At 44.6% G+C, this 27,493-nt stretch overlaps 1 protein-coding gene across 1 annotated transcript in view; it reads right to left on the minus strand.

Moving 5' to 3' along the window:
• Window positions 1–11,373: 11,373 nt before the first annotated feature.
• LAPTM4B (lysosomal protein transmembrane 4 beta) overlaps window positions 11,374–27,493 on the minus strand; it is a 62,561-nt gene continuing 46,441 nt past the window's right edge. The window contains exon 7 of the mRNA XM_024572473.4: window positions 11,374–12,599. Within this exon, the coding sequence (XP_024428241.1) occupies window positions 12,522–12,599 (78 nt within the window). The 3' untranslated portion in view covers window positions 11,374–12,521. The remainder of the gene's footprint in view (window positions 12,600–27,493) is intronic.

Genomic DNA, 27,493 nt, shown 5'->3' on the forward strand with positions numbered 1-27,493 from the left:
GGCATCGGACTCCAGGGGTCCGGCGCCGCAGGCTCAGAACTACAGGGAGCTTTGGCGGCTTGGTGAAGGGGTGTGGGAGGAGAGCATCTCCAGGGGGAAGGGAGGCATGGCAGGGGTCCTATGTCCTGAACTTGGGGTCATGATTGGCAGGAGGCATCGGTCGATGACGATGACAGAGCAAAAGTGACGAGAATTGGAATAATTGGTGACAAGTGCCAGGACGTCTCTTGGCAGTGCCCAGAATACCCCACCAGTCATCTTAACAGAGAGTCCACTGGCAAGGACAGGCGCAAGAGTGAGGGGAGTAAGGATGCCAGGATGGAAAGGAAACAAAGTTCCTACCCTAAAGGAGCGGAAAAAGTCTAGTTCAGACAGGAATTTTGAAATTATGGGCGAAGATATGTGCAGTTTTGTGAAGTGGGAGAACACGGGGTGACGGGGCTCCGCACAACAGGCCAGGACACCTCCTAATAAAGGCACCAAAATCCTCTCACCAAACCAATAACCCCACGCCCCCAGTTCAGGTTTTAACAAGCTGTGGGGGAGAGGCAGCAGAACTGAGTTAATGAATTTCAAAACCTCTGAATGCGCCAGCCTGATACTTTAAGTGTTCTTGGCTGCTGTTTCTCCTAACCATCAACTCCTATTTGTTGATAGGTGGTTTCTGGAATATGGGGAGGGAAAAACAACACCACGTACAAAATCAGTTTTTCAGAAAAGCTCCAGAAGTGGGTAATTAAAATTACCCATAAAACAGGGGGGTTAATGTACTCAAGCCATTAGGTGCCATAATGCCAAGAAAAAAATCTTGGATTCACACTCCCTTTCCCTGCACCTTAGGCCCACGGGGCACTCTTGGTTGTGTGCGCTGATCAGCAGTTTCTTTGTATTTCTTTGGGAGGAGGTAGGTAAAGGTCAGAAAGCAGTGGAAGGTCTTCAGGAAATGTTTGGTCTCTGAAGTCTTGGATCCTACAGATGAAATACTTCCTGAGTCCCGGCCAGTGAAAATCCGGGAGGAGCTGGGGAAGTTGAGTTACAGTTTCTGGAAATTTACATTTAAAATGTGTTGTCTTCTTCTGAGACGCCAGTGGGGATCCAGTAATTTACCAGGAAAACAATAGCAGTTCTGAAATCCTTCCAGATTTTAAAGAATTGTAATTTAGTAACTGATTCCAGTGAGTCTGGTGTATGCCAACCAAAATGGTTTTTCCCCCAGGGAGTTCTATCAGAATTCTTGAGAACAGGAAATCTCTGTGTGAAGCACTCCTGGGGCCCGGTCAGGTAGGTCAGTGAGCTGCGCTACCTGTGAAAAGATCTTCACGTCTGCCAGAAGGAAAGGGAGCAAAGGTGAGTTCAACATCTTGAAATTTCAAGTCAGAAAAAAACATGCTTTAATTTGCCGATTACCTTCAGAGTGATTGCACAGTGAGTGAGAACAAAGGCTGCTAGGGAAAGCCCAGCTCTGCCTTTTCGGACAGAGGCCCTGCCCCCGGCTTAGTGTGCAGAGGACCTTATTCCGAACAAGAGTGAAGTTGATAGTTTTAGTTCTCATGGGGGGCACTCAAGCAAGCAGACAAGAATTAGGGTGTGAGGAATTTGAGAGTTTAAGAGTTTGTTGGAATTGATAGCTGTTCAAACTAATTACACCTTGGTAGCTGTCCTGGGTTCCACTCTCAGTTCTCTATCTCTACGTGGGGTCTGTTGTGGTATAAGGGTTTGATGGGGGGCAGGGGGGAGGGTCAGTCATTTGACCCAGGCCTCAGACTCATGAGCAGCCACAAATACAGACTTTTGACATAAGCATTCATTTGTTCCTTGTAAACAATAGAACTTTTGTTGTGTTTTGCTTCCTAGAGGGCAGACTGAAATGAGACTATCAAACAGTAAGTGGACCAGAGTATAAGGAAAGCAAAGGGCAGACAATTTGGCTCACAGACCCATAGCCTAAAAAAATCCCGTACTGAATGAGTGAGGAGAAATGTGAAATTGTAAGGTGACCTCAATTGCACTGTTTCTCTAGGTGACTGATGATGGTCTAGTCCCGTGTAAACTGTTGGAGCTCCTCCTCCTCCCAATCCAGTAGAAGAGCAGGATGTCTCACCTGGGAGAGGAGACATCTGCCCTTTGCTGCCAGCCGGTTGGCCCTGGAGATATGGGGTTGGGAAGAGAGCATTCCAAGATAGTGGCTGGGTTTCTGCTCCTGCCCAGGGTGGAATACTCTCCTAGCTGGAGCCCTGCGCCTATTGGGTGCTCCATCAACAGGGATGGCTAGTTCCATGGGTCCCCCTGGGGACAGGCTGGCTGGTTAGGTGAAATAATTTCTAAACAAACATCATCCCACCTTGGAAAGTGATCTGGGAAAAACTATAGCAAGTCAAAATTTTTTTCAGGAAAACAACAACATTTAAAAGATACAAATGTTTATATGTGATCTCGAACTTGGAGCATTTGCTCCGGAGGGCAGGCACCAGGCCTGTTTATTCACAGATGTTGCCCAATGTCGTGCTGTGGAAGGGACCCGGCTGCTGTGGCTTTAACCTGGCGTTAGAGCTCTGTGGTGTTTGAGGCATCAGGCTGATGAGGTTACCTATTAAGAATGAGATAACAGGATGGAGTGAGGAGCCATAAGGCACAGGCAGGAATGAGTGGGTGTCTGACTTGTTTTCTTGGATACTGACAAGGCTGAAACACCACCTGTTTCCCAGAGACTAGTTTGCACTTTTGAAGTGCAGGGTGGACCTGCTGTATGTGGAAATACTACTCAGCAACACAGGTTGCTGCTTCTTTCATCCCTAAACGTAGGAATTGGCACAAAGTGGTCTGTTGGTAGAAGCCAATAGCCTCATGCCTGTGTCACTCAACTGTCTTCTCGCAATGCCATTCACGAGTCTATATCTGCATTGGTTGCCTGGCATTAAATGAGATTGCAAGATACTTGGGCAATGAGTGTGTGTTTCTGTCCCATAAAATCCTCCAGCTTACTGGCAGAGCTCAGTGAGTGCCGACTGAAGAATAACAAAAATATCAGAAGTCAGGACTTTTCCACATTCTCTCTTGCTGAAGAAAATAACTGAGACATGGCTATTACTGGGGTCCCACAGAAGGGGAAACATACAGGTGGTCCAGTGGAAAGAAAAGGCGATGACCTGCGGAGAGGCACAATATATCATAAGATGGAGAAAAATAACACATAGTGCAATAAAGTGGACAATTTCACTGGGACAGCAATCTCTGAAAAGGAGTCATGGAAATGTCTTGACTCATTTGAAACAAGAAGTGACAAAGCCATTCCCAAGTATGGAAAGTGCCAGAACATTCCTGGCTACTTGTACACTGTCTGTGAACAAAGCGATGTGGAGAAGAGGATGCAATAACTCAAGTTTTAAAGACGTGAAGGTTCGTTTTCGTTAGATCGCAATGTCCAAGCGCAGCATCCCTGGCAGAGCCAGTGAGACGACGCTGACGGCCAGGGCTTCACCCTTAGCTCCATCTCATGCATGGGGCAGAACAGGATGTTAGAACAAGTTTTGAAAACCAGTTATAACTGACTCGAGCGACATGGGTTTGACCTGCGTGTCCACTTACATGTGGATTTTTTTTTCAATGACTATGCAGTCAGTCCTCCATATCCCTGTGTTTTGCACCTGCAGATTCAATCAACTGTGGGTCGAAAACAGTATTTTTGACCCACGGCTGGGAATCCACAGATGGGGAGGGCTGACCATATGCATTGTTCTCTGCCGTTTTCCGTAAGGGACTTCAGCACTCGTGGATAGATTTCGTCATCCGCGGGAAGCAGGGGGGTCCTGGGACCAATCCCCCGTGGATGCAAAGGGATGAGTGTAGTTAAGTTTTAGGGGAGTCAGAAGTTACACACAATACAGCTAAACTACAAAACGACTATCATTCAGAACCACCTGAAATCTAGCTGAATGGAAACCCGACAACTAGGGATTGAAACAAAAAGCCACATTGAGACAGGTAAGAGGGGCAGAGACATAGACCTGGCTGGTCCCACACGCATATGTGGTGAATAAAAATTGGGAGGGGTATCTTGGCTGCAGAGGTACCCCCTGAGGAGCAAGGGGTCCCAGCCCCACACCAGGCCCCCAAGCCCAGGGTTCCAGTGCTAGTAATGTAATACCCAGTGCTAAATGGGCAATGCAAGAGGTATTTCTCCACAGAAGACATACACATGGTCAATAAGCTAGTGAAAAGATGCTCAGCATCACTAATCATTAGGGAAATGCAAAGTTAAAACCATGAGGACATATCACCTCACACCTGTCAGAATGGCCATCATCAACAACTCAGCAAACAAGTGTTGGCGAGGATGCAGAAAAAAGGAAACCCTGGTGCACTGTTGGGGGGACAGTGAACTGGTGCCCCGGCTATGGGAAGCAGTGTGGCAGTTCCTCAAAAAAAAAAAAAAAGAAAAAAATAGAACTACCATATGATCCTGCAATTCCACTTCCAGGTATTTATCCAAAGTGGATAAATCACTAATTGGAAAAAGACACGTGCATCCCTATGCTCATTGCAGCATTATTTACACTAACCAAGATATGGAAGCTACCCAAGCATCCATCAACAGATGGATAGATAAAGAAGAGACGGTACATATATGAATGGATTATGCATATACTAAAAAATAACGAAATCTTGCCATTTACAACAATAGAGATTGACCTAGAAGAAATTATGTTAAGTGAGACAAGTCAAAGAATTGCTAGTGCAATATGATTTCACTTACATGTGGGATCTAAAAAATAAAATAAATGAACAAACAAAACAGAAACAAATTAGTAGATACAGAGAGCATTTTGATGGGTGCCAGATGGGATGGTTTGGGGAAATGGGTGACAAGGGAGAAGGATTAAGAAGTGCACTTGCCAGTTATGAAAACAGTCACAGGGATGTAAAGTGCAGCACGGGGAATGCAGTCAGTAACCTTGTAATAACCGTCTGTGCCGTCAGATGGGCACTGGACTTCTCAGGGTGGTCACTTTGTGAGCTCTATACATGTCCTCTAACTATGTCGTACACCTGAAGCTAATATTATGTTGAATGTTAACTGTAATTCAAAAATATTTTAAACGTTAACTATATTTATCATATAAGTCAGCATTCTATTCCTTGGTATGTACCCAGAAAACATGTCTATAAAAAACTTGTACACAAGTGTTCATAACAGCATTATGTGTCATAGTCAAAAGGTGAAAATGAACTCTGTCCACCGACTGCTGAGTGAAAGTAAAATGCAATAGCGTCGGTAATAAAAAGGGGAGAAATAGTGACACTGCTGCGAGGTGGATAAGCCGTGAAAGCATGCTAAGTGCAAGAGCCGATCACCAAAGCCCACGTGCTGTGTGATTCCATTGTCCAGACCAGGCAAATCCATCGGAACAGGAATCCATCCGTGGCTGCTTTGAGCTGGGCATGTTGGGGGAAACAGGGAGTACTATTGGTGGGTGTGGAGTTTCTTTTCAGAGTAACGGAAATGTCCTAAAATTGATCGTGGTGATGACTGCACAAATCTGTGAATATAAAGAACCATGAACTCACATGCTTTGGATGGCATATGAATTATATTTTAAAACACTTTCAGTTTATGGGAAGCGGGCAGGTTCCGAGTCCTCAGGCAAACCCTTTAGTCTCTTTGGGAGCCAGACTGCTCCTCCTCCTGGTTTGTTTGGGCGCCTCCTTTGAACGCTGTCCCTCCTGGACCCGAGCCTGCCACGGGGAGGCAGGAACGGCTTCTTGCCCCCTCCTCCGCGTCTGTACCTGTGCTTTCACACACCTTTTCTGGAGTTTGCGCTCGGTCGTGATTACTGCTTTACACTGCAGGACTGGCCCATTGGTGGGGACTCCTGTGCTCGTGTCCATGGTCCCCACCACAGGCAAACACGACTTTGTAATTAGGACCCTGTGGTATTGTTGTAGAGGACGAAAGGTAAGTGTTTTATCGCACATAGTTTTCAGGGCATTATTCACATCTGCAGTGCCCAGGGAGTGGTGGACACATCACTGTACTTGGGCGCATGTTAGCTAGCTGTCCAGCATCTCCCTCCATATACCCCAGGCCTCCGGATTCCACTGGATCTCACCTCTGGTCATGGGTTGCTGTTAACGTTACAATGATCTACTAGGAAAGGGAAAGGGGAAAGTTCTGAGGGAGAGGCGCACTGGTGATTTAATTCTCCATTCAGAGCCCTACTGATTTAAGCTCACATAAAAGGAACTTGATCACAAGAATCCTAGGAGCTAAGAATGACGGTTCCTTTTGATTTCAACTTGAGCGGAGCATTAGCAAGCCTCACAAGTGAGCTGTCCTTTAATCTTTCTTCAGAGAGCAATCCTTTCATTACCGAGCTGCCGGTGCTTGCCTGTCACCTTTGAGACTTCCTTCCAGAAGTCAGGATGCCCCGCAGCGCTTCCCCCTGCCCCCTCGATAAACACTACTCCTGCTGTGGCTTTGGTAGGATGGGCCGGCGGAGTGACCTTCCCTTTGCTTCCTTGCAGGTTATAGAAATGACTTTTTTCCCAGTGGGATCTTCTGTGAGACGTGGTCTCCGTGGAGCTTGAGCCTCGCTGTGCTGTTCCTAAAGAATTTGCCACAATTGTCATGGATGGCATTGTAGATGCTTTCAATTTCTCTCACACGCTTATTCTTATTCTAGTAACCATTTCTGAGCTCCTTCGATTTGCCAGATAAGTGCCAGGCGCTGAGGACAGAACACTGAGGGGCGCAGACACAGACTGTGAGTTCCTAATCTCCTGGGATATTACGGACGGGAAGCGACAGGAACCCTGAGTGTAAGATGTGCCTTGATTGGGACACTGGAGGTGCTGTGGTCGAATATAAAACCACCTCCCAGACTTTCAAGTGGAGACCCAAAGGATAGGTTATTGGCTTTATTTTCTTTTTCTTTTTTGGCAACACATTGTTGTGTAATTTTTTAAAAGCCCACAAGTTTGCAATGTTTCTCGATGCCTGAGTTACCCCTGGTTTCCCTATTACGATGTTTAAGTTAGGTCTCGGGGACACGGATGCTATAGTGCACTCACATCACAGGACAGAAGTCTACAAAGGGAAGGGACTGCTCTATTCTCTCTTTGATAGGTGTGGAAACAGACACCAGGCTTCCTGGAGCCAGTGTGGTGGCAGGGAAGGAAGGTGCCTCAAGGCCCCCAATTATTCCTCTAAGACAGTGCAAACAAATCATATCACTGTTCTAGTTACGTACTAGCCTGAGTTATGATGTTTGAAAGTTTAATGTGTATATTCTTCTCAAAAAAATCAGTATCGTATCTAATTTCCTCAGAAGGAAATCGCTCACTTAAGACAATTAACCCCTTTATAAAAGGCCCACCTCAGTTGATCTTTCTTCCTGCCTAAAAAAATTCTTTGTAAGAATTAAAAGCTGCTATTTGCAGATTACTTTCTAGTCTAATTAAATAGGAAATTTATAATTTCTCTTGTGTAGCGCAAACCCCAAGTTTCCAGTTCACATGGCTTCGCATGACTTCCTTTCCTTCCTGGGATGTATCAATTCCAAGTAGTAGAAATCGACTGTTGTTAGTAAGAAGTGAGAGGTTATGTACGGAATTCTGAAATTCTAGATGTCCCTAAGATATGCAGCCTTGGCTGGGCAGCTCGGTTGGTTACAGCAGTGACCCGATACACCAAAGTTGTGGGTTTGGTCCTTGGTCAGGGCACATGCAAGAATCAACCAATGAATGAATGCATAAGTAAGTGGAACAACAAATTGATGTTTCTCTTCCTCTCTAAAAATCAATCAATAAATTTTTAAAAATATGCAACACACACTTAGACTCAATCAGCATTTCAATCCTGGCTCTGCCAATAACTGGTGTGATTTGGGACCATTATTTTTCTTTAAAAGTCTCAATTTCCTCATCTGTGAGAGAGATAAAGAGTTAGCATATGTAAAAGGCTAAGCAGTACGGCTGGCACATAGAAAGGGCTCGGTGAGTGGTAAATGCCATTCTACCAGGTAAAGAAGTGGAAGCCACAGGGCTGGGGACTGGTTAGATATGGGGAGAAACAGGGACAAGGCGAAGAGGGCCTATGATCCCAAGCGGGACAGCTGGAACGATGGGTAGGTTGCCCTTCTAGAGTCAACAGGAGCCGATTCAGGGGACATTGAGGCCGATTTTCCATTTTGGGTAGAATTGTACCCAAAAGACTGGAATCACCGACAAAAGCAAGGTTAGAGCTGCCATTATGGTTGATTGAAAGGGAACCATATGTAGAAAAGATAAATGGAATGAGAAGGCCTAAACTTAAAAAAAAATTCTGTGAAAATTAGTGATGAAGAATAATTAAAACTACATCCTTTTAAGGAAAATGAACACTGGGTGAAAAGTGATGTCACACAAATGCCACTGGGTCAGAGGGGTGTCCCCATCACACAGGACACAGCATCCTTTGTGGTGTCTCTGGGTACACAGAGAGCAGAACCTTTGTTCCTTTGTCTTCCCAGAGCCAAGCCAGGGGCCCCCTCAGGCGGGGAGGGGGGAGCACAGGTGGAGCCCTACTGGCTCTTCAGATCAGATGCACGAGTTCAGGATCCCAGGAAGGCAGGACCTGTCAGTTCCCAAATCACTCTTCAAGTTGTAAGGACAGTGGAAGCCAAGACATCACAGGACCAGAACTGAGACTAGTGAGCAGCAGACAAGATGACGGCACAACCCTTGCCTTTCCCGAGGGAAGTCTGGCTCACACCCTCGGTGCTGGCTGGTCACGCCTGACCGACTCGGGTCACACAGTTCCCTTCCACTCTTCGCTCTGTTGCAACACGACAGCCTGGGTGCCCTGACATACACCCAGGATTGTATGTATGCTATAATTTTATTTGCCCAGTTAAAGAGGTTCCCACGTTAGTAAGTTTACCTAAGTGAAAACTGTGTTTGTACTAATAATGACTTTGTAAAAAGCGTGCGTTTTAGATGGGATAAAACAAGCAAATCTCGAGTCCACCCTGCTGTTTTAAGTCTAACTCCATTCTGAAGCAGTTGTTCTTGCTAATTAGGATCCCGTGGATGGGTGCGCAGTGCTAAGATCTGCTTTGATGTAACGTCGGCTGAGCTGGCCAACAAGCTTCTCCCCTGCTCTCTGTGCTCCAGTCAGAGGGCTCACATCGGCTTCTGGACAGGTCACGGACCTGGCTGGCGCCCAGACACCAGTCGTTTGGCTGGCATGGCCAGTGTGCAGAAACCCCCTACGTGCATTCCATGGGTGTGGGGACATCCTTGCAGTGTCTTTTTCCTTCCCTTTAGAACACGTATCTCAAGTATCTGAGCTGCCAAAAACCCATTTTACACAGCCACGGGCACTATTTCCAGTGCTCAGAGGTGCAAAGGTGGGGAGGCCCGAAACGGCTGAGCCTGCACTCCACGCTGGCAATCCTTTCGCGTGTTGCTCTTTCAGTACCTTGGCACGGACATCTGCCGTCTCAGCCCTCCGGCACATCAGAGCCTGCCCTACCTGACCCGCAGCAATGCTATTTCATCCTGTGGAAGTCAGTCTCCAGACCAGCGGGCAAAACGAACATATCTTTTTTAAAAAGAGGAAATAATGTTTTTATAGTCTCGTTAGTTTTCCTCCACCACAAAAACTGTTTGTACAGCATTTTTTTCCCTCAAAGCATAATTATTTCAAATATAGTGCATCTCTCTATGGAGAAAACTTTAACGGTTACAAGTCTATAAAGATGGTCTGTTGAGACCATTACTACAAAGGATTGGTGATGAAGGAACTGAGGGTGGAAAGGACAAAGGAGATGAGGTGTGCCTTGCTTAAGTAGTCAAACTAAACAAATGTTTAGGGCCAGAACTGAGTAAGAAAGGGGGCGGGGCAGAAAGGAGGGGGAAAGTGTCTTAGATCCTCAGAGACAATAGGATAGGATAGGGGCAGGGACAAGGACATCAGACTTGGGAGGATGCTGCACATAATGTTTATGTGGGAAGAAGGTGCTGAAAGGGGAGGGCAGCTAGTCTACCGGCCTTCAAACTCATGTGACTTGGCATTCCGGAAACCTGACTCAGCATTCTGGAAATCTGACTAGCTTGGTTGGTTAACGGAAACTCGGTTTCTAGGGCAGACAGATCACAATCCACGCCAAAAGGTGTCAGTTTTCCTCTTCTCTCTAGCCCATTAGGAGCCTTAAACATTCTCTCTGGCACGGGCTGATTACTGGTGGGTCCACTTGCACACCTCGTGGTGCTGAGCTGAATGTTCATGACTTAACATAAAGGCTTGTCAGGATCAAGATGGAAAACACTGGTGAGCTCTCACCACTCAAGTGACCGAGAGGCACACAGGTGTGAGAACTGAGGGAGTAATTCTTGTTTCACTGTAGAAACAAAAGAGGAGAAAGAAGCGACATATCAAAGTGGGGTTTAAAGTACATTTAAGAGAGAGATTGATCTGGACTGGCAATGAGACAGAGACCCAGTGAACTGCTGAGGCATGGGATGTGCTCTGCAGGGCCATTTAAACCCAAACATCACAGCCTCCCCACAGTGGAGACAAGATGCCAGGTCGTTACTTCACAGAGGTCGATGGGGAGGCAGCTTTGGAACTTAGCTTGGGTCACGCTGTTAAGAAAAACCAGCAGCACCGGCACCATATGGGATGTGAGTAGGACGTAATATCCTGATGTCTATGGTGCTCCTTGAATGTCACATGAACAAGATCCTCTCAGACCTTGCAGACTCTCAAAATCAGCTTCTCTCTCTACTTGACCTTGTGCCATTTTTCACACGGCAAAACCTATTATGCAAAGAGATAGAAAACTATGGGTAGTAACATGCAAATAACTGATGGCCTATGTGCCTTACACAGGGATCAGTAACTGATAGGCCTTTTCCCATCCCTAACAACCCTTATTATGATTAACTTAGTGTGAATAGTATGGGCATAAACCTTCAAGGAATAGAATTTCTTAGGTAGGGTTTGTAAAGAAAATGAATGAGATATACCATAAGACAGAACTGAGGCTGATTCTCATGAATACTCTCCCCTCCTAATTTTTCATCTTCGAGTGTAGTAAAATCTGAGCTGCTTTTTGAAAGTGCACTACAGACACACAGTGATCGTATGCAAACAGCTGAGCACGCCCAGCTTGGTAGAGGCCGAGGGTAGGAATGTTGGAAGCTCAAGTCTATTCATCTCCATTTCTCTTGGCTTGAGATGTTCTGATCTCCTCAGCACTGAAATATTAAAAAACGTATGTGTGAAACAAGCCATAACGCTCCTCTGTAGGCCGAACTGCGTGCATCTGCACAGCCCTGTGTGGGCGGGAAGGGTCCCTAGGCGCAATCAATCATCGCAGAGTCAAAAGCGCATTTGCTTGGGTGTGGGCAAATCTCACTTTAATTGTAAAAGCATTCGTTTACAGCACATTTGAAAATGAACAAACAGGAGAGCTGTGACCCTTGAATGTACGAATATATAAAAGCCCCTTGAAATTCAGGTAATCAAGATAAGGACATTCCTCCAGGAATGCACCCCTCCTCGTTTTCCTGAAGACTGTTATACACTCACTTTGAAAGATGACTAGACATACTGGGGAGTTCAAAGTAGTAGGATGTGCCTTGCAGGGAGGGAAAAAAACCTTTTTTATATAATTAGGTAAATACATTTCAGCAACACCACATGACAAAGCGAGATGGGATGTCCTCCTTAAATCAGGCGGGGGCAGAACACTCAGTGAAAGGTGGTCCTGGGCAGGGACAGGAAACCAGGAGACAGGAATGCCAGGTACCATGCTGTCCAAACAAATCAGCTCACCCCTGTAACTCAGATGTGACGCGCCACTCCAGGACCTCGGAACGGGTGCACACGGACAGCCACGGCAGTGACCGCTCTCTCACTGCCGGGACTGCTAAACGGTCCCAAGTTAGCCCTGGCCAGCAAACTCAAACTGTCACTGAATTTAGGCCATAAAGGATCTAAAGGAACTTCCTGTTTTATTTATACATATATATGGGCTCCTATTTACCTAACTGGAGCAATGATTTACAATTAACATCCTTGTTCTCGTAAGGGTTTCTTCTACACAATGGAGTGGCTAAAGAAAAGTACTGTCTAATTTTGATTTTATTTTACACTTTCAAAAAAGAGGGAACAGAGAGGAAAACAATGTGACTAATCATCAACTTTGGGGCCTGGCATATACAAAACTAGACTTCTCTGGCTCGAGGTTCATCTGGGTTGTTGGGAAGTTTCAGCGCCCAGGGAAGCCCAGGGAGGACTAGGGAAGCCCCTCGCACTCCATCCCTACAGAAAGAACTCTACAGTTAACCTATCAGAGTGCTCAGCTAAAGCATATGTCTAAAACTACAGAGGGTTTCAACTTCACGTTAAAAATTTTAAACTGGACCACTGCAGCAACAAATAAGGTCAGAGAGGTCATCCTAGAAGTCAAATTAAAGAACTATTGCTCTGATGTCTGAAAAGTCGAGGTCATGCTCAGCTCTGCCCACTTCCAGGCTTAGGCAGACACGTAAGGTGGTGGTGGCTCCTTGGCGACGCCAGTCACAGTAGCATCATCGTATGGGGGTAACAGCACCTAAGAAAAAAAGAAGACGAGGGTTGGTGTTGAGAAGTTTACCTATGTTCCACTCTGAGCTTTAACTTCATTTGAACTTTTCACATAATTAAATGTTTCCCATAACCTGTACCAATTTCAATTTTTCAGCAAGTAGCCAGACTTCGATGAGAGACTTTGAATCTTTAAAGAAGCAAATGGGAAGAGACTTTTGGCCTTTCTGAGTTTTCCAAACCTGTTCACATGTGCCTGGATGTCACAGTACCTGCAGGGCCAGAGGGCTATGTGACTAGGACTAGGAAGGAGGCAGTGGCAGCTCTGAAGAGGACAAAGGTCTCCTGCGTGTGATGTCCACCTGCACACACGAATAGGGGAGGCACCTGAGTGACTACAGGAACCACTCGTGCGAGAGCCCAACAGGGGAGTGGAACACGCAAGGGACTGAGCTTCAATCGGGAGCCAAGGCCTGGCTCAGCCACACTATGTCAGGGTGGTCTTGAGTGAATTACATAATCTCAACTTCCACGTCTGTAAAATAGGGATGCTTGAGACCGAGAGGTCCACAAACACAATACCTAACACACTGCTTGAGGCACACCTGAAATGGCAGATACTGTATCTGTAAATGGCTGGAAAAAACCAAACGAGAACAAGCACTAAATTAATTGATAACCTCTCTGTTCACATTTCTAGTACAAAAACAATTACTTGTGCCCTGGCTGCTGTGGTTCAGTGGACTGAGCACCAGACTGCAAAGCAAGGGACGCCCCCTGGTTTGATTCCCAGTCGGGGCACATGCCTGGGTTGTGGGCCGGGTCTCCAGAAGGCGGAGCATGGGGGCAACTGCATACTGATGTTTCTCTCCCTCTCTTTGCCTCCCTCCCCTTCACTCTAAAAATAAATAAAATCTTTAAAAAAAAAAACACAATTACTTGTGATTGTTTATGGATTGTCAACATAAGAAAACACTGAGTAATTCTGGCTTCCTCAGAGTAGAAAACAAAACACAAGAGAGTATCAACTCAGTATAATTAGCCTTTTAATCAATTAACACTTAGTATGTGCCTACTATATGACAGGCATTGTGGGCATAAGATAACTAAAATAAAACACAGTTCCTACCCTTGGGAACTCAGAAATGAGATGAAATAAAATGTTACCCACTTCAAATGCTTTGTGAAAAGACAAAGAATATTTGCAAATGGAAAGAATGAAAACAAAACAACATTCTGTTACTCTTTCTATTATGGACATCACTTAAAGTGGTAAATGTTTAACAATTTCATCAATTTTCATTTACCTACCATTTGACTCCTAGAGGGACACTAAAGTATTAAGATTTTGTCATCCCTACACCCACAATCACACATGTACCCTCTCCAACTTACACTGCACTACCTGTCTTTCCCTTCTACCAGTCTTCAAGCTCATCTTGGGCAGAGCCCAGTTGGGCCTGGTACCTATTTGACTGCAAGAACTCGGAAGACGCTAGTGGAATTACCGAACTATCACTCAGGTGACTGTAGAGAATCTGTATGGTTCATTTGGTGGGGAAATGGAGCCTGGCATTCTCGGCATCTATACTGGTTAGGGTCCTATCTGGGGATAGCACCACCAATAATTTGAAAAGAGAAAGTTATTAATGGGATTGGAGAGGAAAGAGCTAAGGGGGCGGGGGCAGAACTCTCACAGATATTAGTGCTGAGTAAGGGTACTGAAGGGAAGAACCAGTACGGAAAGGGGTCCCCTCCCCAAAGCTGGGAACCTAGACTGTTGGAAGGGGGTGGTTGATAGAGAAGTTTTCTGGGTTGGACCAGCCCAGAGCCAGCCCTCAGTCAGCAGGCTGAGGCAGCTGTGTAAGGAGCCACCTGCCGGGACGCTGGGACACTGCTGCAGGGTGCTGCGGACCTGCTGCCGGAAGCTGTTCACAGGGAGGTGCCACTTGCCCTAGAAACTGCCTGGGAGCAGGTGTTTGCTGGGAAGGCTGTCGAGGAGTTGTGGCTGCCAATGTCCCACTCTAACCCAGAGGCACTGCCAACAGGATCCATATGCTCCACAGGTGCACACCAGAGCCAGGAGAAGAAATCACCTTCTTCCTCCGGTGCCCTCCACTGACAAGGCTTAACAGTGGGTTGGCTGGTAAAGGAGGAATATTTATACATGACATGCAGCTCCGATCAGGCTAAACTTGGGGAGCTCCAATCAGGCTAAACCTGGGGAGAAGTGGTGAGTGGCCACACAAGCAAGATCAAGGCCTGCGCCTCGCTCCTGTCTGCTGCACGGCCCCTGTCCCAAAAGTGGTGGTGACATTGTGCCTGTAGCCTAAGTCCTTCATACTTCAGGCATTACCGAAGGTACAGAGTCGAGGCCAGTGTTCAGTTGTTGCTGTGCAGAAAGGAGTACCCACGATACACTCAGTACAAACGCCTGTCCAAGGCCAGGAAGCATGCCCAGTGTTCTCCCCACGAGAGGAACCGTCCGCATGTAGCATGGCAGGGCACTCAGCGACGGTAACACAAACCCGAACACACTCCACGGTCTGTGAAGGAACCGACAGTCCAGTGGAAGGAGGTGAAGCAGGTGACCTGAGCATGACCAATGCGTGGGTGCAGACAAGACGTTCAGGAAGAACAGACGGGCGACTACTTTGGGTAGGCGGGGAGGGGAGCCCTCTCAGGCAGAGGGAAGATGACAATGTAGGTAGAGAGAAACAGCACAGGTAAGGCAGGGAAGCTTGCAAACTGGGGACCGAAGGCTCTGTGGAGGTGAACACTTAGGGGACGTGCCGCGGAGAGGACGTGGAGAGATAGGTGAGGGTAACAGCGTGGAGAGCCTGTGACCACCTTACGGAGCTTTATCCAGTATCTAGCAGAAGCGTCTCCACTAGGAACCCTAAAAGTCTCAGCCTTCACGGAGGAAAAGTGTGTATTCTCTGCAGCAAAGCTCTCCTCTGCGGTGGCGTGTCTGGCTTTAAAACCGAGCCCCTGGCACGCACGTGTGCGCCTGCACTCAGTATGGTGACTTATAGCCAGGGGAAACAGCCATCATCAGTACCAGAGCATTAGAGTATGCTGAATGAGCCTCAGCACTGTGTCCCCAACCTCATCAAATAATCCCCTGACTCGCATCTATCATTACCCTCGGAGAAATGACCCTGAAACATAGTGGAGCTACATAGAAGGGAGAAAAAGCAGTCATCATGGCCAACTTTTTTTCCCCGAGCAAAATACAACACTCAAACTGTCCAACACGTTCACAAAAGATTAAACATAAAATTTTCTTGAGGGGAACCAAGATGGCGGCGTAGGTAGACACACTGCGCCTCCTCGCACAACCAGAACTGACAGAGAATCGAACAGCAAGGGGGACCAACACCAAGAAAATAGAAAATAACCATTCATCCAGACTGGTAGGAGGGGCGGAGACAGGCACCGGGGTGGAGAGGACTCGAGTGGCTGTGGTGGGACTGAGACTGGCGGAGTGTGGGACAAATGGCGCAGGCAGTCCGAGCACTAGCAGACCCTGTGGCCCCACATTTGCACAGATAAACCCAGAGGGCCGGACTCAGAGTGGCGGAGAACGGGGCAGGCAGAGCAGCGGGTAGCACCCCGTGGCACCACATTCGCCCACAGATAAACCGGACAAACGGCAGGCAGCGAAGCAGACCAAGTAACCCAGGGCTCCAGCTCTGGGAAATAAAGCCTCAAACCTCTGATTGAAAGCGCCCGTGGGGGTTGGGGCGGCAGCAGGAGAGACTCCCAGCCTCACAGGAGAGGTTGTTGGAGAGACCCACAGGGGCCTGGAGTGTGCACAGGCCCACTTACTCGGGAACCAGCACCAGAGTGGCCCAGTTTGATTGTGGGTATCGGAGTGGAAGATTGAAATCCAGAGGAGAGTGAGGCGGGCGCCATTGTTCCCACTCGGCCCCTCCCCCACGTACAGCATCACAGCACATGGACCAGCGTTACCCCGCCCCAGGGAACACCTAAGGCTCCGCCCCTTAAAGCAACAGACGCACCAAGACAAACAAACAAACAAACAAAATGGCCCAAATGACAGAACACTTCAAAGCTCCAGAAAAAATACAACTAAGCAACAAAGAGATAGCCAACCTATGGGATGCACAGTTCAAAGCACTGGTTATCAATATGCTCACAGACTTGGTTGAATCTATTCGAAAAACAGATGAAAAAATGAAGCCTATGCTAAGAGAAACAAAGGAAAATGTACAGGGAACCAATAGTGATGAGAAGGAAACTGGGACTCAAATCAATGGTGTGGACCAGAAGGAAGAAACAAACATCCAACCAGAAAAGAATGAAGAAACAAGAACTTGGAAAAATGAGGAGAGGCTTAGGAACCTCCCGGACACCTTGAAACGTTCCAACATCCGAATTATAGGGGTGCCAGAAGGAGAAGAGGAAGAACAAAAAATTGAAAACTTATTTGAACAAATAATGAAGGAGAACTTCCCTAATCTGGCAAAGGAAATAGACTTCCGGGAAGTCCAGGAAGCTCAGAGAGTCCCAAAGAAGCTGGACCCAAGGAGGAACATGCCAAGGCACATCATAATTACATTACCCAAGATTAAACGCAAGGACCTACATCCAAGATTACTGTATCCAGCAAAGCTATCACTTAGAATGGAAGGGAAGATAAAGTGCTTCTCAGATAAGGTCAAGTTAAAGAAGTTCATCATCACCAAGCCCTTATTATATGAAATGTTAAAGGGAGTTACCTAAGAAAAAGAAGATCAAAAATAGGAACAGTAAAAATGACAGCAAACTCACAGTTATTAACGGCCACACATAAAACAAAAACGAGAGCAAACTAGGCAAACAACTAGAACATGAGGGTTGTCATTAAGGGAGTGGGAGGGGGAGAGAGGGGGAAAGGTACAGAGAATAAGTAGCATAGATGATAGGTGGAAAATAGACAGGGGGAGGGTAAAAATAGTGTAGGAAATGTAGAAGCCAAAGAACTTATAAGTATGACCTATGGACATGAACTATAGGGGGGGAATGTGGGAGGGAGGGGGGTGGGCAAGATGGAGTGGAGTGGGGGGGGAATGGGACAACTGTAATAGCATAATCAATAAATATATTAAAAAAAATTTTCTTGAAAAAGGAAAAAAAAAAAGGCTGGAAATTTGCCTTTTGTCTGTCACTACTTGTTGCTGTTTATCTTTAAACACACAGTTCCATCCTCACATCAGTTTTTAGCATCCTCATGGCTTTTCCACTAATACCCTCCGGCCTCGGGCCCCGTGAGCACTCTTCCGTGCACTGTGGTTTCCGACACCCTCACTGTCCACACTTCCCCAAACCGCAAACTAAGTGCCAGCCGTCAAACACCCTTCACACGGCTCATTCCGCAGGCCCCTGGACTCCCGCCAGGGCAAAGCTCTCCAAATGCAACTGGTTTTAAATTCTCAAGGGACGGTGACATCTTTTTTTAATCTAAGTGATGTTAATATTATTGATGATTTCAAGGAAGGGCTGGTGAAGTAAGGGTTGTTACAATCTGACTAAATAACCTGGACTGGGGGTGGAGGGAGGGAGCAAAAAGGACTCATGGACATGGACAACAGTGTGGTGGCTGCTGGGGGGCGAGGGGTGTAAGGGGACTAAATGGTAATGGAAAAACAATAAGTATTAAATAAAAAATAATAATCCTAACTAAAAACACTTGCTATTGTCCTTTTCTACTAAAATCACGAAGTGCTTGGAAATCTGAGAAAATGACTGTACATCAATTAAGTTACAATATATGCCAAATGAAGATGCCATAGAACAAAACTGGTGAAAACAGTTATTTTTGACATTTTCAAGAAGTTGGCATTTTCAAGGAGTTAAACAGTCTTTTAAAAAAATTTAATAATTCAAAATAAATAACCAAAAAATCATCTCTGAGGACTAAGAATATAGGCTGTGTCCCACTTCAATCTAAAGTCACTGCCTGGTAAGAACAGCAGCTGTTCACTGAGTAGACAAACAGAGACACACTACAAATCTCAGCCACACACCACACTTCAACAGTATGCAGTACAACCAAATTCTAACCTAAGTACAGTCCTGGAGGTTTGTCTTCACAGGATCTCAGCCACAGAGTGTCTGCATGCGGTGTAACTCTTCCACACAGACGGAAAACTCCCTCTCGCCAGTGACCCCTGAAGCCTCTGTTCACTGGGGACACCAGCATCTGTCTGGCTACACTGTCCCTTTAATTGGGAGTTGTCATGTACGTGACAGCGTGCTGGCGGGAATGCAGCTCATCATTCATTTCAATTGGGCCCAACAAGTATTCAGAGCGTTACCAGGGGAAACATCACACTTCTTAGCTACACCAACATATAGAACAGTGGGAGAGGGGAAAATTATCATCAAAAGTAGCAAAGAAGTGATTCCAACTGGCCATATATCCCCAAGTCATTAAAATTTGGGAAACTTGTTCATTCTATCAAATATTAAGAAATGATAAAATGCTCAAGAGGGAAGAACTGTTTATTGGTAAAAATAGAAAATGGGTACGCTAGTTAGAGTCGGACTTTTACTATAATATTAGAGTTAAGCTGTTAAAGGCTTATTCAGAATTCTATAGTTGCTAGGGTTACATTTCCAAAAAGAATTATATAAAAGTTACATAAATGTCTTCAGACATTCACAAAATTACGTGCCAAGTTTTATGTTTGTTCGGTTATTTTCCTGGGGAGAGTAGAGTGAGTGTTCAGAGCTTTCACCAGATTCTCAAATAACCATCCTTGGAGATTTCGGGGTCCAGGGCGGGGTGGGGGAGAGTGGCGGTACAAAGCACAAGGTAAACTGTGGCAGCAATCTGCTTGCTGCCCCCCACACCGTGGGTAAGGGTGAGGAAGTTAAAATGCAGCCAGAGCCCAGGATGACAGCTGTGTGGCACCTCATCTATCCTGCAGCAGGAAGAGAGGCCCCAAGAAAGAAAGAAAACTCACAGGCTGTCTTAGTCAAACATTTGGAAAAGAATGTTAACAGGTGACTGATAGATCCGATAGCTGCAGAGAAAGGACTGGGATAGGTGAAAGGTAAAAACAACAACAACAAAAACTGGCAGCTGAAAAAACAAGGCAAATGTTTGCTCGGGGAAAACAAAAATTGTACGAGATAGAAGTGACGATGGGACCAAAAATTTGGTGTGACTGTATTAGGAGGATGAAGGCCTCAGAGAACACAGCAGGACAGTAAGGGTCAAATGCTATTCAGCAAGAAGTCAAGAGAGATCTCAAGTTAATAATAAAAAATTAGCAAGGTTGACATATTATTATTATTATTTTTTAGGAAAAAAGATTACTTTTTTTTATAATTTTTTTTTTGTTATTCAATTACAGTTGTATGCCTTTTCTCCCCTTCCCTCCCCCCACCCCGACATATTATTTTATAATGGGGTAAATCCTAGAGGAAACATGTAAGAGTTGACAGTGGTGAAATTTGGAGGATGGGCAAGAAAACGGTAGAAGACAATTAAGAAATAAATCTTTCAATATGACGATTTTTAGCTATATACATGTAAAACTGTGTTAAAAATGAAATTAATATTGAAAAAATAAAAGAATAATTGTGCAGTTCAGAAGTAAAGAGGAAGTCAGTCAGAGACCTGAGAGAAGCGCCTCCGGAAAGAGCCAGCTCGTGACCCTTGGACCTGTAATGCCAGGAGGGGAGCTACACACTCACTGCCCCCTCAACGGATTTCCCACTGCGGCCCGACCTCCTCCACTCACATTTCTAGACGAAAGTAACTGAGTGATGGGAAAGGAGATGAAACAGACACCATTTTTACTGCAGGCCGCATGTCTGCAAGTGCTGTGGGCATACAGTTATACAAATCCAAAATCCAAAGTAAGGTTTGGTTAGAACACCATCTCCTTTCAGCAGCTCCTTCCCCAGGTACGTCTGAGCAGTGGTCTGAGGCCGGCTGTGGTCCTGGTGCTGAGCAGGTGCAGAGGGAGAAGCTGACTGCACTCTGCAGCAGGATGCCCTGTCCTACCTGAGCAATGCTCACCGCAGGAGGGGAAAGCACATGTACAGCGTATGTCATGAAAGACCAGGGCACTCTTGTAAAGATGTAGGCGGTTTTCTGGGGACGGGTTATAGAAGGGATGAGCCTGGAACGACAGGCAAAATCCCAACTGGCCTTGTAAAAGCAATGACAGGCAAGTGGAACCTTCTTCTACAGAACCCAGTGGTCCTCACTATTTTGGGGAGGATGTGGAGTTTTGGTAATGTTTATATGTAAGGCTCGCATGGGCATACATAGATTTTACAAAATCAACTTCTCTCCTCTCCAAAATGTGGGGAAATAAATACCACTATAAATGGAGACTTGTTATTCTTTTTTTTGGCGGGGGGCTCATTGAAGTGGGGGCAGCAGGTAGGAAGCAAGAAGCATGGAAATATTCATGAAAGCCAACAGCTCTAGCCATGGCCAGGGGGCTCAGCTGGTGGAAGTATCATCCCAAGGATGCAGTTTGATCCTGGTCAGGGTTCATACAAGAATCAAGCAATGAACACGTAAGTAAGTGGAACAACAAATCCATGTTTCTCTCTCTGTGTTCCTTCCTCTCTCTCTAAAATCTGTAAAAACTTTTTTAAAGGCAGATGAAGTCAGAACTCCGCTCCCTCCTCTCACTTCAAGAATGTACTAGAATGCAGGCAGCTGAGACAGATGCTATTGTAGGGACAATTCTGAATCTGCTCTTACTGACTAAAGGGTGGGGGCTGGGGTGAAACCACTGGCAAATTTCGATTTTAAATACTGCCCCCCGAGTCACAAATGGCTGTCACATAGCAAAGTGGAGTGACATCACAGTGGAAAAATGCTGCAATAACAGAACCCTCAAGACTTTTAAATACAGGGATGACGAAATCAGATTTATGTTTTAGGTCAATCTGGCAGTAACAGAAAGAAAAAGTGGAAGAGAGAGCAGCGTCCAAGCCCAGAGGCTAAAAGACTGGTTATGACAAGTTTAAAGATGACTCCTAAGTTACTGGCTGAGGTGACAAAGGGGACGTTGCGACCATTCACCAGAGTCTGAGAGAAGCAAGTGAGGAAGACACGCAGAGAGCTGTGCAGGGTGACCTCTTTCTGGAGATGACCACTGGGTAGCGGGGGATGTGCCTATGGAGCCCACAACAGTTCACATACATTACGCTTCTTCCTTCAACTGAGATACAAAAGAGACAAGATTTATTAACCATCATTTGTTCCTTTCCTCAATAAATGTGGGTCATACTGTGTGCCAGGCACTGAGGCTACCACACTAACTGAAATGGGAAAGGTCTGAGACAGCACACAGCTTATATGCTAATGCAGGGGTCCGATAAAGAGAATTCCCTTCTGTCAGAAAACACAGAGCTTCTCAGCCACGGTCCGTTCACAGCAGTGAGCCAAACAAATACTGTACTTTTCTACGTCTGCCACCATGTCGAGAAGACTGGGGTGTACTGGGCTGTGGAGTCCATCTCCCACTCTGAGGCCCTGGGCCAGTCATTTACCTCTTTAAGCCTCACTTTTCTCCATCTGTAAATGGGGGCAATAATAATCTCTACCTCACAAGGTTGGTGAAATAAATTAAGCCCAAGTAACTGCTTACCAGCAGAGTACATGGAATGTGCTAACACTCAACAAATCTTAGTATTATTTCATGTATTTGTGAAAGGATGAAATGGTTTGGGGTCTCAGACACAATGTAAAATAAGACACGTAAGTGTTAAAATAACCCAGAAATAAGACAATATGGACAGTAATTGGGTTACGAAGTTTTCATTTCTATATACAGACAGACAAATAGAAGAAAGGAAAAGAGGGAGAGAGACGAAGGTGTATGCTTCTTTTTTATGATAATAAACTGAAACAGGACGTTACGGAACAAACAGTTGTATAAAAGACAGAGGGTAACACTGCACGATAGCTTTAGTTACTGGTTTTCAAAAATTTAGCAATTATTTTGCAAGCAAATTATTCTTTTATTGATTTTTCACTATAGTTTGACTTAGAACTGTAGACAAAATAATAAAAATGGAAGAATTAAAACTTCTCAGGAAAAAGATATCCTTAAAAAGAGACAAAAGATTAGGTGCCGGTATTATTTGCCCACCCACTTGCAGGAGGGAAAACTCCACTCTCCTGAGGCTTATCTAGGCCGAAAGCCGGGGCTATTCAATTCCCTGGGGAGGGTCAGATACTTGTCCCACAAATGCTTAGGACCCTGGGCTTAAATTTCCACTCAGGCAGGGGCTTGTTGGGCCAAGTCTGGCCTGGCACCTGATTTTTGTATGGCCTATGAACTAAGGCAGGTTTTTACTTTTTTTAGTGGTTTTAAAAAATGTTTCAGGATATGGAAAAATTAGAATTTAAATTTCAGCACCCATAAACAAAGTTCTATTGGAACACAGCCACACTCACGTATTATCTACACCTGGTTTCACACTACAAGAGCAGGGTTCAATAGTTAATGTCAGATCACACCACCTGCAAAGCCTAAAATATTTACTATGCAGTTCTTAACAGAAAAAGTCTGCCTTCACCTGGATCAAGGAAGAGCATTACTCTGAATTCGGAGTTTGGAAGATAGGATAATGTCAGATGTGAAAGTACACACAGGCAAGACAATGTTGCCACTTAGAAGCACTTAAGTCTTCCAAAGGTCCATTTTAAATTAATCCTAAAAAGCCAAAATATCTGTTTTCTCTTCCTCACCACTTGTTACACCCTAATAGTCTACAGTGTATCTTGTTTAAAACAGGCAGCATTTACATTAAAATGCTTGTCTTAAACTGGCCACACTACATTTGCCTATTTAGATGTGAGCTTCCTTTACTCAGGCCAAACAGGAAAGGGGAGACAGGTGATTCACGGCCCGCCATGATTCACTGAAATAACCATTTGGGACAGGATAATCCTGCCAAGAAAATCTGGGCTTTATCTTCAAGGCACGCAGAATAACTTTCACTTTTGGAATACCCCCACCTATAACATATATAAGTAAACACATACATACACATAACCACACAGAGGTGAGCAAAAGTAGGTGTACAGTTGTTCATATATAAAGATATACAGGTTATCATTATCACAATAGCTTTATTAACTCAAAGGAGTGTCACAGAGGCACAATCTTGTAAGTGTTCAAATTGCTGGCCTTCATTATTTACACATCCTCGGGGTCTGCTTGCTACACTCAAGCACACTTCAGTACACAGCTCTTTACTGTCATCAATAAACCTACTTTCGCCCACCCCTGTGTATTTTTGATTGTAAGGTACAAATTTCTGTACATGTTACCATCTGAACTTAGGCCCTGCTGCGTAATTAACAGCCCCTTACAAAAGGTGCCTAAAACAATGGTGCAGCTTACAACTGACTGCATCCGTACCCAGTGAGTCCCCCAGAGTGGGAGGCGGGAAGAGCAGAAACAAACTGGGGGAGTTCTAGTGAGAACCCCTCTCATGCCTATAATGAGGAATCATTTCCAAAGGCAAATGAGAGAGAGGGTTTTATCCTCAGTTCACTGCAAAACTACTATGAACTGTCCTCACTTGATATTACAGAAGTTAGTATTTCTCTTAATTCTCAGCAGAGGAAGCTATTCAAATGATTTTATAGAGTGTACTCATAATATAGAACTCATACTTCAACTCTTTCAAATTGGGTCAAAAATTTCTTACTAGTGAAATATTTGGGCAGAAAATACCAAAATAATATAGCAGCCCAAATTGCAAGTTAAAATGGTTCTGAGCACTTAAATATCTACTATTTATATAAACATATCAAAAGTAACTATATCTAAATATACATATAGCTATATAACAGCATTAATTAAATATATCTGTAAAAACCTGTAGTTGCATCTAATATGAAAATATCTAATTTAACTACTGAGTTGTACAGGAGAAATAAACTGTGAGCTATCACCACTGCAACCCTATCAAACGCACCCCAGCTGCTTCCTCTCCACGGCCTGCAGGCCACACTGTGCCGCGCCACCTACTGTGCATCTATCTCCCTTGTGATGCTACTGGCCCTTCCATAGGCTGCACTTGGGCTGGAGGACTGTCAGAACCTCTGACCTCAGATTCCCACTTCCCTACCTCCCTCACATTAATAGAGAGAAGTATCTCCTACTTTGATTTCTAGCATCCAACAAAATCAAGTGCTTAATTTTCTATTATACTCTAATCTGTGTCTACAAGCTTCATTTTCCCATAGCTGTAACTGAAATACAAACTTCCATATTCTGCTTCTTAAAATATAATCCTTTCTTCTGCTGTTACACTGGTCATAATTTTTACAGCAATAAGGGCATTTTATCAAGTGGATATACCTTTATTTAACCAAACTAGTCCCTAATTACCAGATAATGAGATTGGATGCTTTTGCTATTAAAAACAATGCTGAATAAACATCATACATGTATGATATATGATATATGTATATATTTACTATTCCCTTAAGATATATTCCCAGAAACCTTTCTTAGAATGTTAAAAAAATAAAAATCATTTCTCCCTAGAGTGAAAATCAATATGAACTCTATTTTGGACATTTGTGATAAATAAGTTCTGTGTGTGTTTTCAAGTAAAATACAATGAAAACAGAGAGTGATTTTGTCCTCAATTTACTGCAAAACTAACAGAAATTGTTCTCACTTGCTATTATAGGAGCATTCCAAGTAAGCAATTGATTAATATACTCTTATCCAGGTTCACAATGAAAACTGGGTTTATTTGAAATGTTCTTCAAACATCCATGTGTTCAACCTACTGTTCCAGATGCTCTCTGGGTAAAATAACGGGTACATTATATGGGTGAGAGATAATTTCTAGCACATTAGAATACAATTTTTAAATGCTATTATTTTATTGATGGAAGGAAGAAAAGCTGAGTTAACGTCACCCACTGTCACCCTGATCCGTGGAACCCACATTAAAGCAGGGAAAAGCTTTCAGGAGGAAATCTCAGGGGACATGCAGTCCATTCTCAACCACAACCTTTCTCTGTTGGAGCCGTGTGCACGCAGAAGATACAGGGAAATGCATGGGGCTGAGCTGTTTTGTATGTGGGGTACATTTAGTGTGCATGAATCTGAAACTTCCAGAACTTTAGGGAAAAAAAGGTTCTGGAAGTTTCTCAGAACCTTTTCTTAAGATCTCAGAGATCTTACGAGCCAGTCTAGTAACTAACCTCTCACTGAAGACCCTTCACACCATGTCAGAAAGTTAGTCAGAACTTTCCTGAAGAACCCGCAAGATGATGACTATTCTCTCACCTCGTAACAGTCATTTCTCAGGTTTGAAGGAGCTTCTGAAGTATAACTAGTACTGTCTCTCCTGAACTGAACCCTCAATTTTGTTCACTGCCTGCCCTTGGCCTCTCTACAGTGGTGGGTAAAATTACCTAGTCAAAAGCTTGTTTCTAAAACTATTCAACCTATACCTAGGAAATAATGGATAACCGGATTTTTAAAAGCAACAGAAGAAAAAAATACAGTGAAATTTTTATGCGTAGTTTTTGAAAATCACTGAGAACACTACTAAATCCCACCCCGCCCCCAAACCCCTCGGGGTCGACTGAGGATTTGTTTGTGGCCTGAGGATTCGTTTGTGGCGTTTGGACAGCCCAGGGCCAGCCTTAATTAACTTCAGGTCCCTCAGGGAAACCTGCTAGAAAATGGCAGCTGAGGAGCTAATCTCGCCTTGCCCAGGCCACTGACTTTTTAACTGTTTTTCAAGCAGTCGGCCTCAAAGACAGACCCTACACAGCAAAATGCTTTCTGAAATCAAAACAATAACCCCGCACATAATGTTCACCAGGATCAGTCCTACCATATGACATGGCTTAACAGACCCCGTCAAGTTTAAACTTGTCCTGCGACCCCTAAGTAGTTAGAAATTGTCCTACAATACCAAGTCCATGATTCTTTTACCTGAAATCACAACTTCAGACAACATTTTCACTAAATATTCATCGCAATGCCTTTACAGTGCCCCGATTTCAAAGCAACTGGGTTCCCTACTGTTGAACTTAACTAAAGGCTGGGCACTATTAGCAAAACAAAGTCGCATAAATTAAAACCATTTTTAAAATCTCAACCTGCGTAAATTTTAATGTGAAATAAATCTGTTTCTATAATGTATATGTTTAGTATTTCAATACGTTTTTCCTTTTAACGCCAAATTTTGATGGAGGCAGGGGAGAGAATGTGGTATTTGCACTAGGCATCCGGGATGTAGATTCTGCAACAATGTTCTGAAAGGAAGGCTGCATCTCCCTAGGGGGCCCAGCCTCCTGCTTCGGTCACTCAGAGAACCACCTTAGGACATTCCGTATTTTCAAGGAAAACAGCTGCTAGACACTAGCTACTACTCTCGTCTGGACCTGACTACTTAATGAAATGAACAGTTAGGTATTTTTTTGACAGAAGGGCACCATAAACAAAATACCAAGACCCTAAGGCATTAAGAACTAAGTGTTTGTGACCTTTTAGTCTTCAGCATTTCTTTCAAAGGGTTGTTGTTTTTTTTTTTTTGCTCTGATTTGGTTGGGAAACTGGAGAACAGATTAACCCACAGAATGACCTCCAGTATCTAGTAACGCTTATCTATTTGGGAAAGTATATGTCTGCCTAATAATATGTGTACTGTTTTAGAGGGGGAAAAAGAACACTTCTTTTCTACCAACAAGAGCCCCAGTATCTTTCCACAGAGGTCACCCTGAGACTATTCAGCCTGGGAGAAAAGCCATCTGGCCTAATATTTGATAGGAAGTGAAAGACACAACTTGTTATTTTGTCTGTGCAGATTCCAAAGAAAGACGTGGACAAAAGATAAGCATGAATTATTACACACTATGAGGATCTTAATATAGCTATGGACACCAGGGAAAAT

Source organism: Desmodus rotundus, chromosome 8 (assembly GCF_022682495.2).
Source record: "Desmodus rotundus isolate HL8 chromosome 8, HLdesRot8A.1, whole genome shotgun sequence".
Taxonomy (NCBI): Eukaryota; Metazoa; Chordata; class Mammalia; order Chiroptera; family Phyllostomidae; genus Desmodus; species Desmodus rotundus.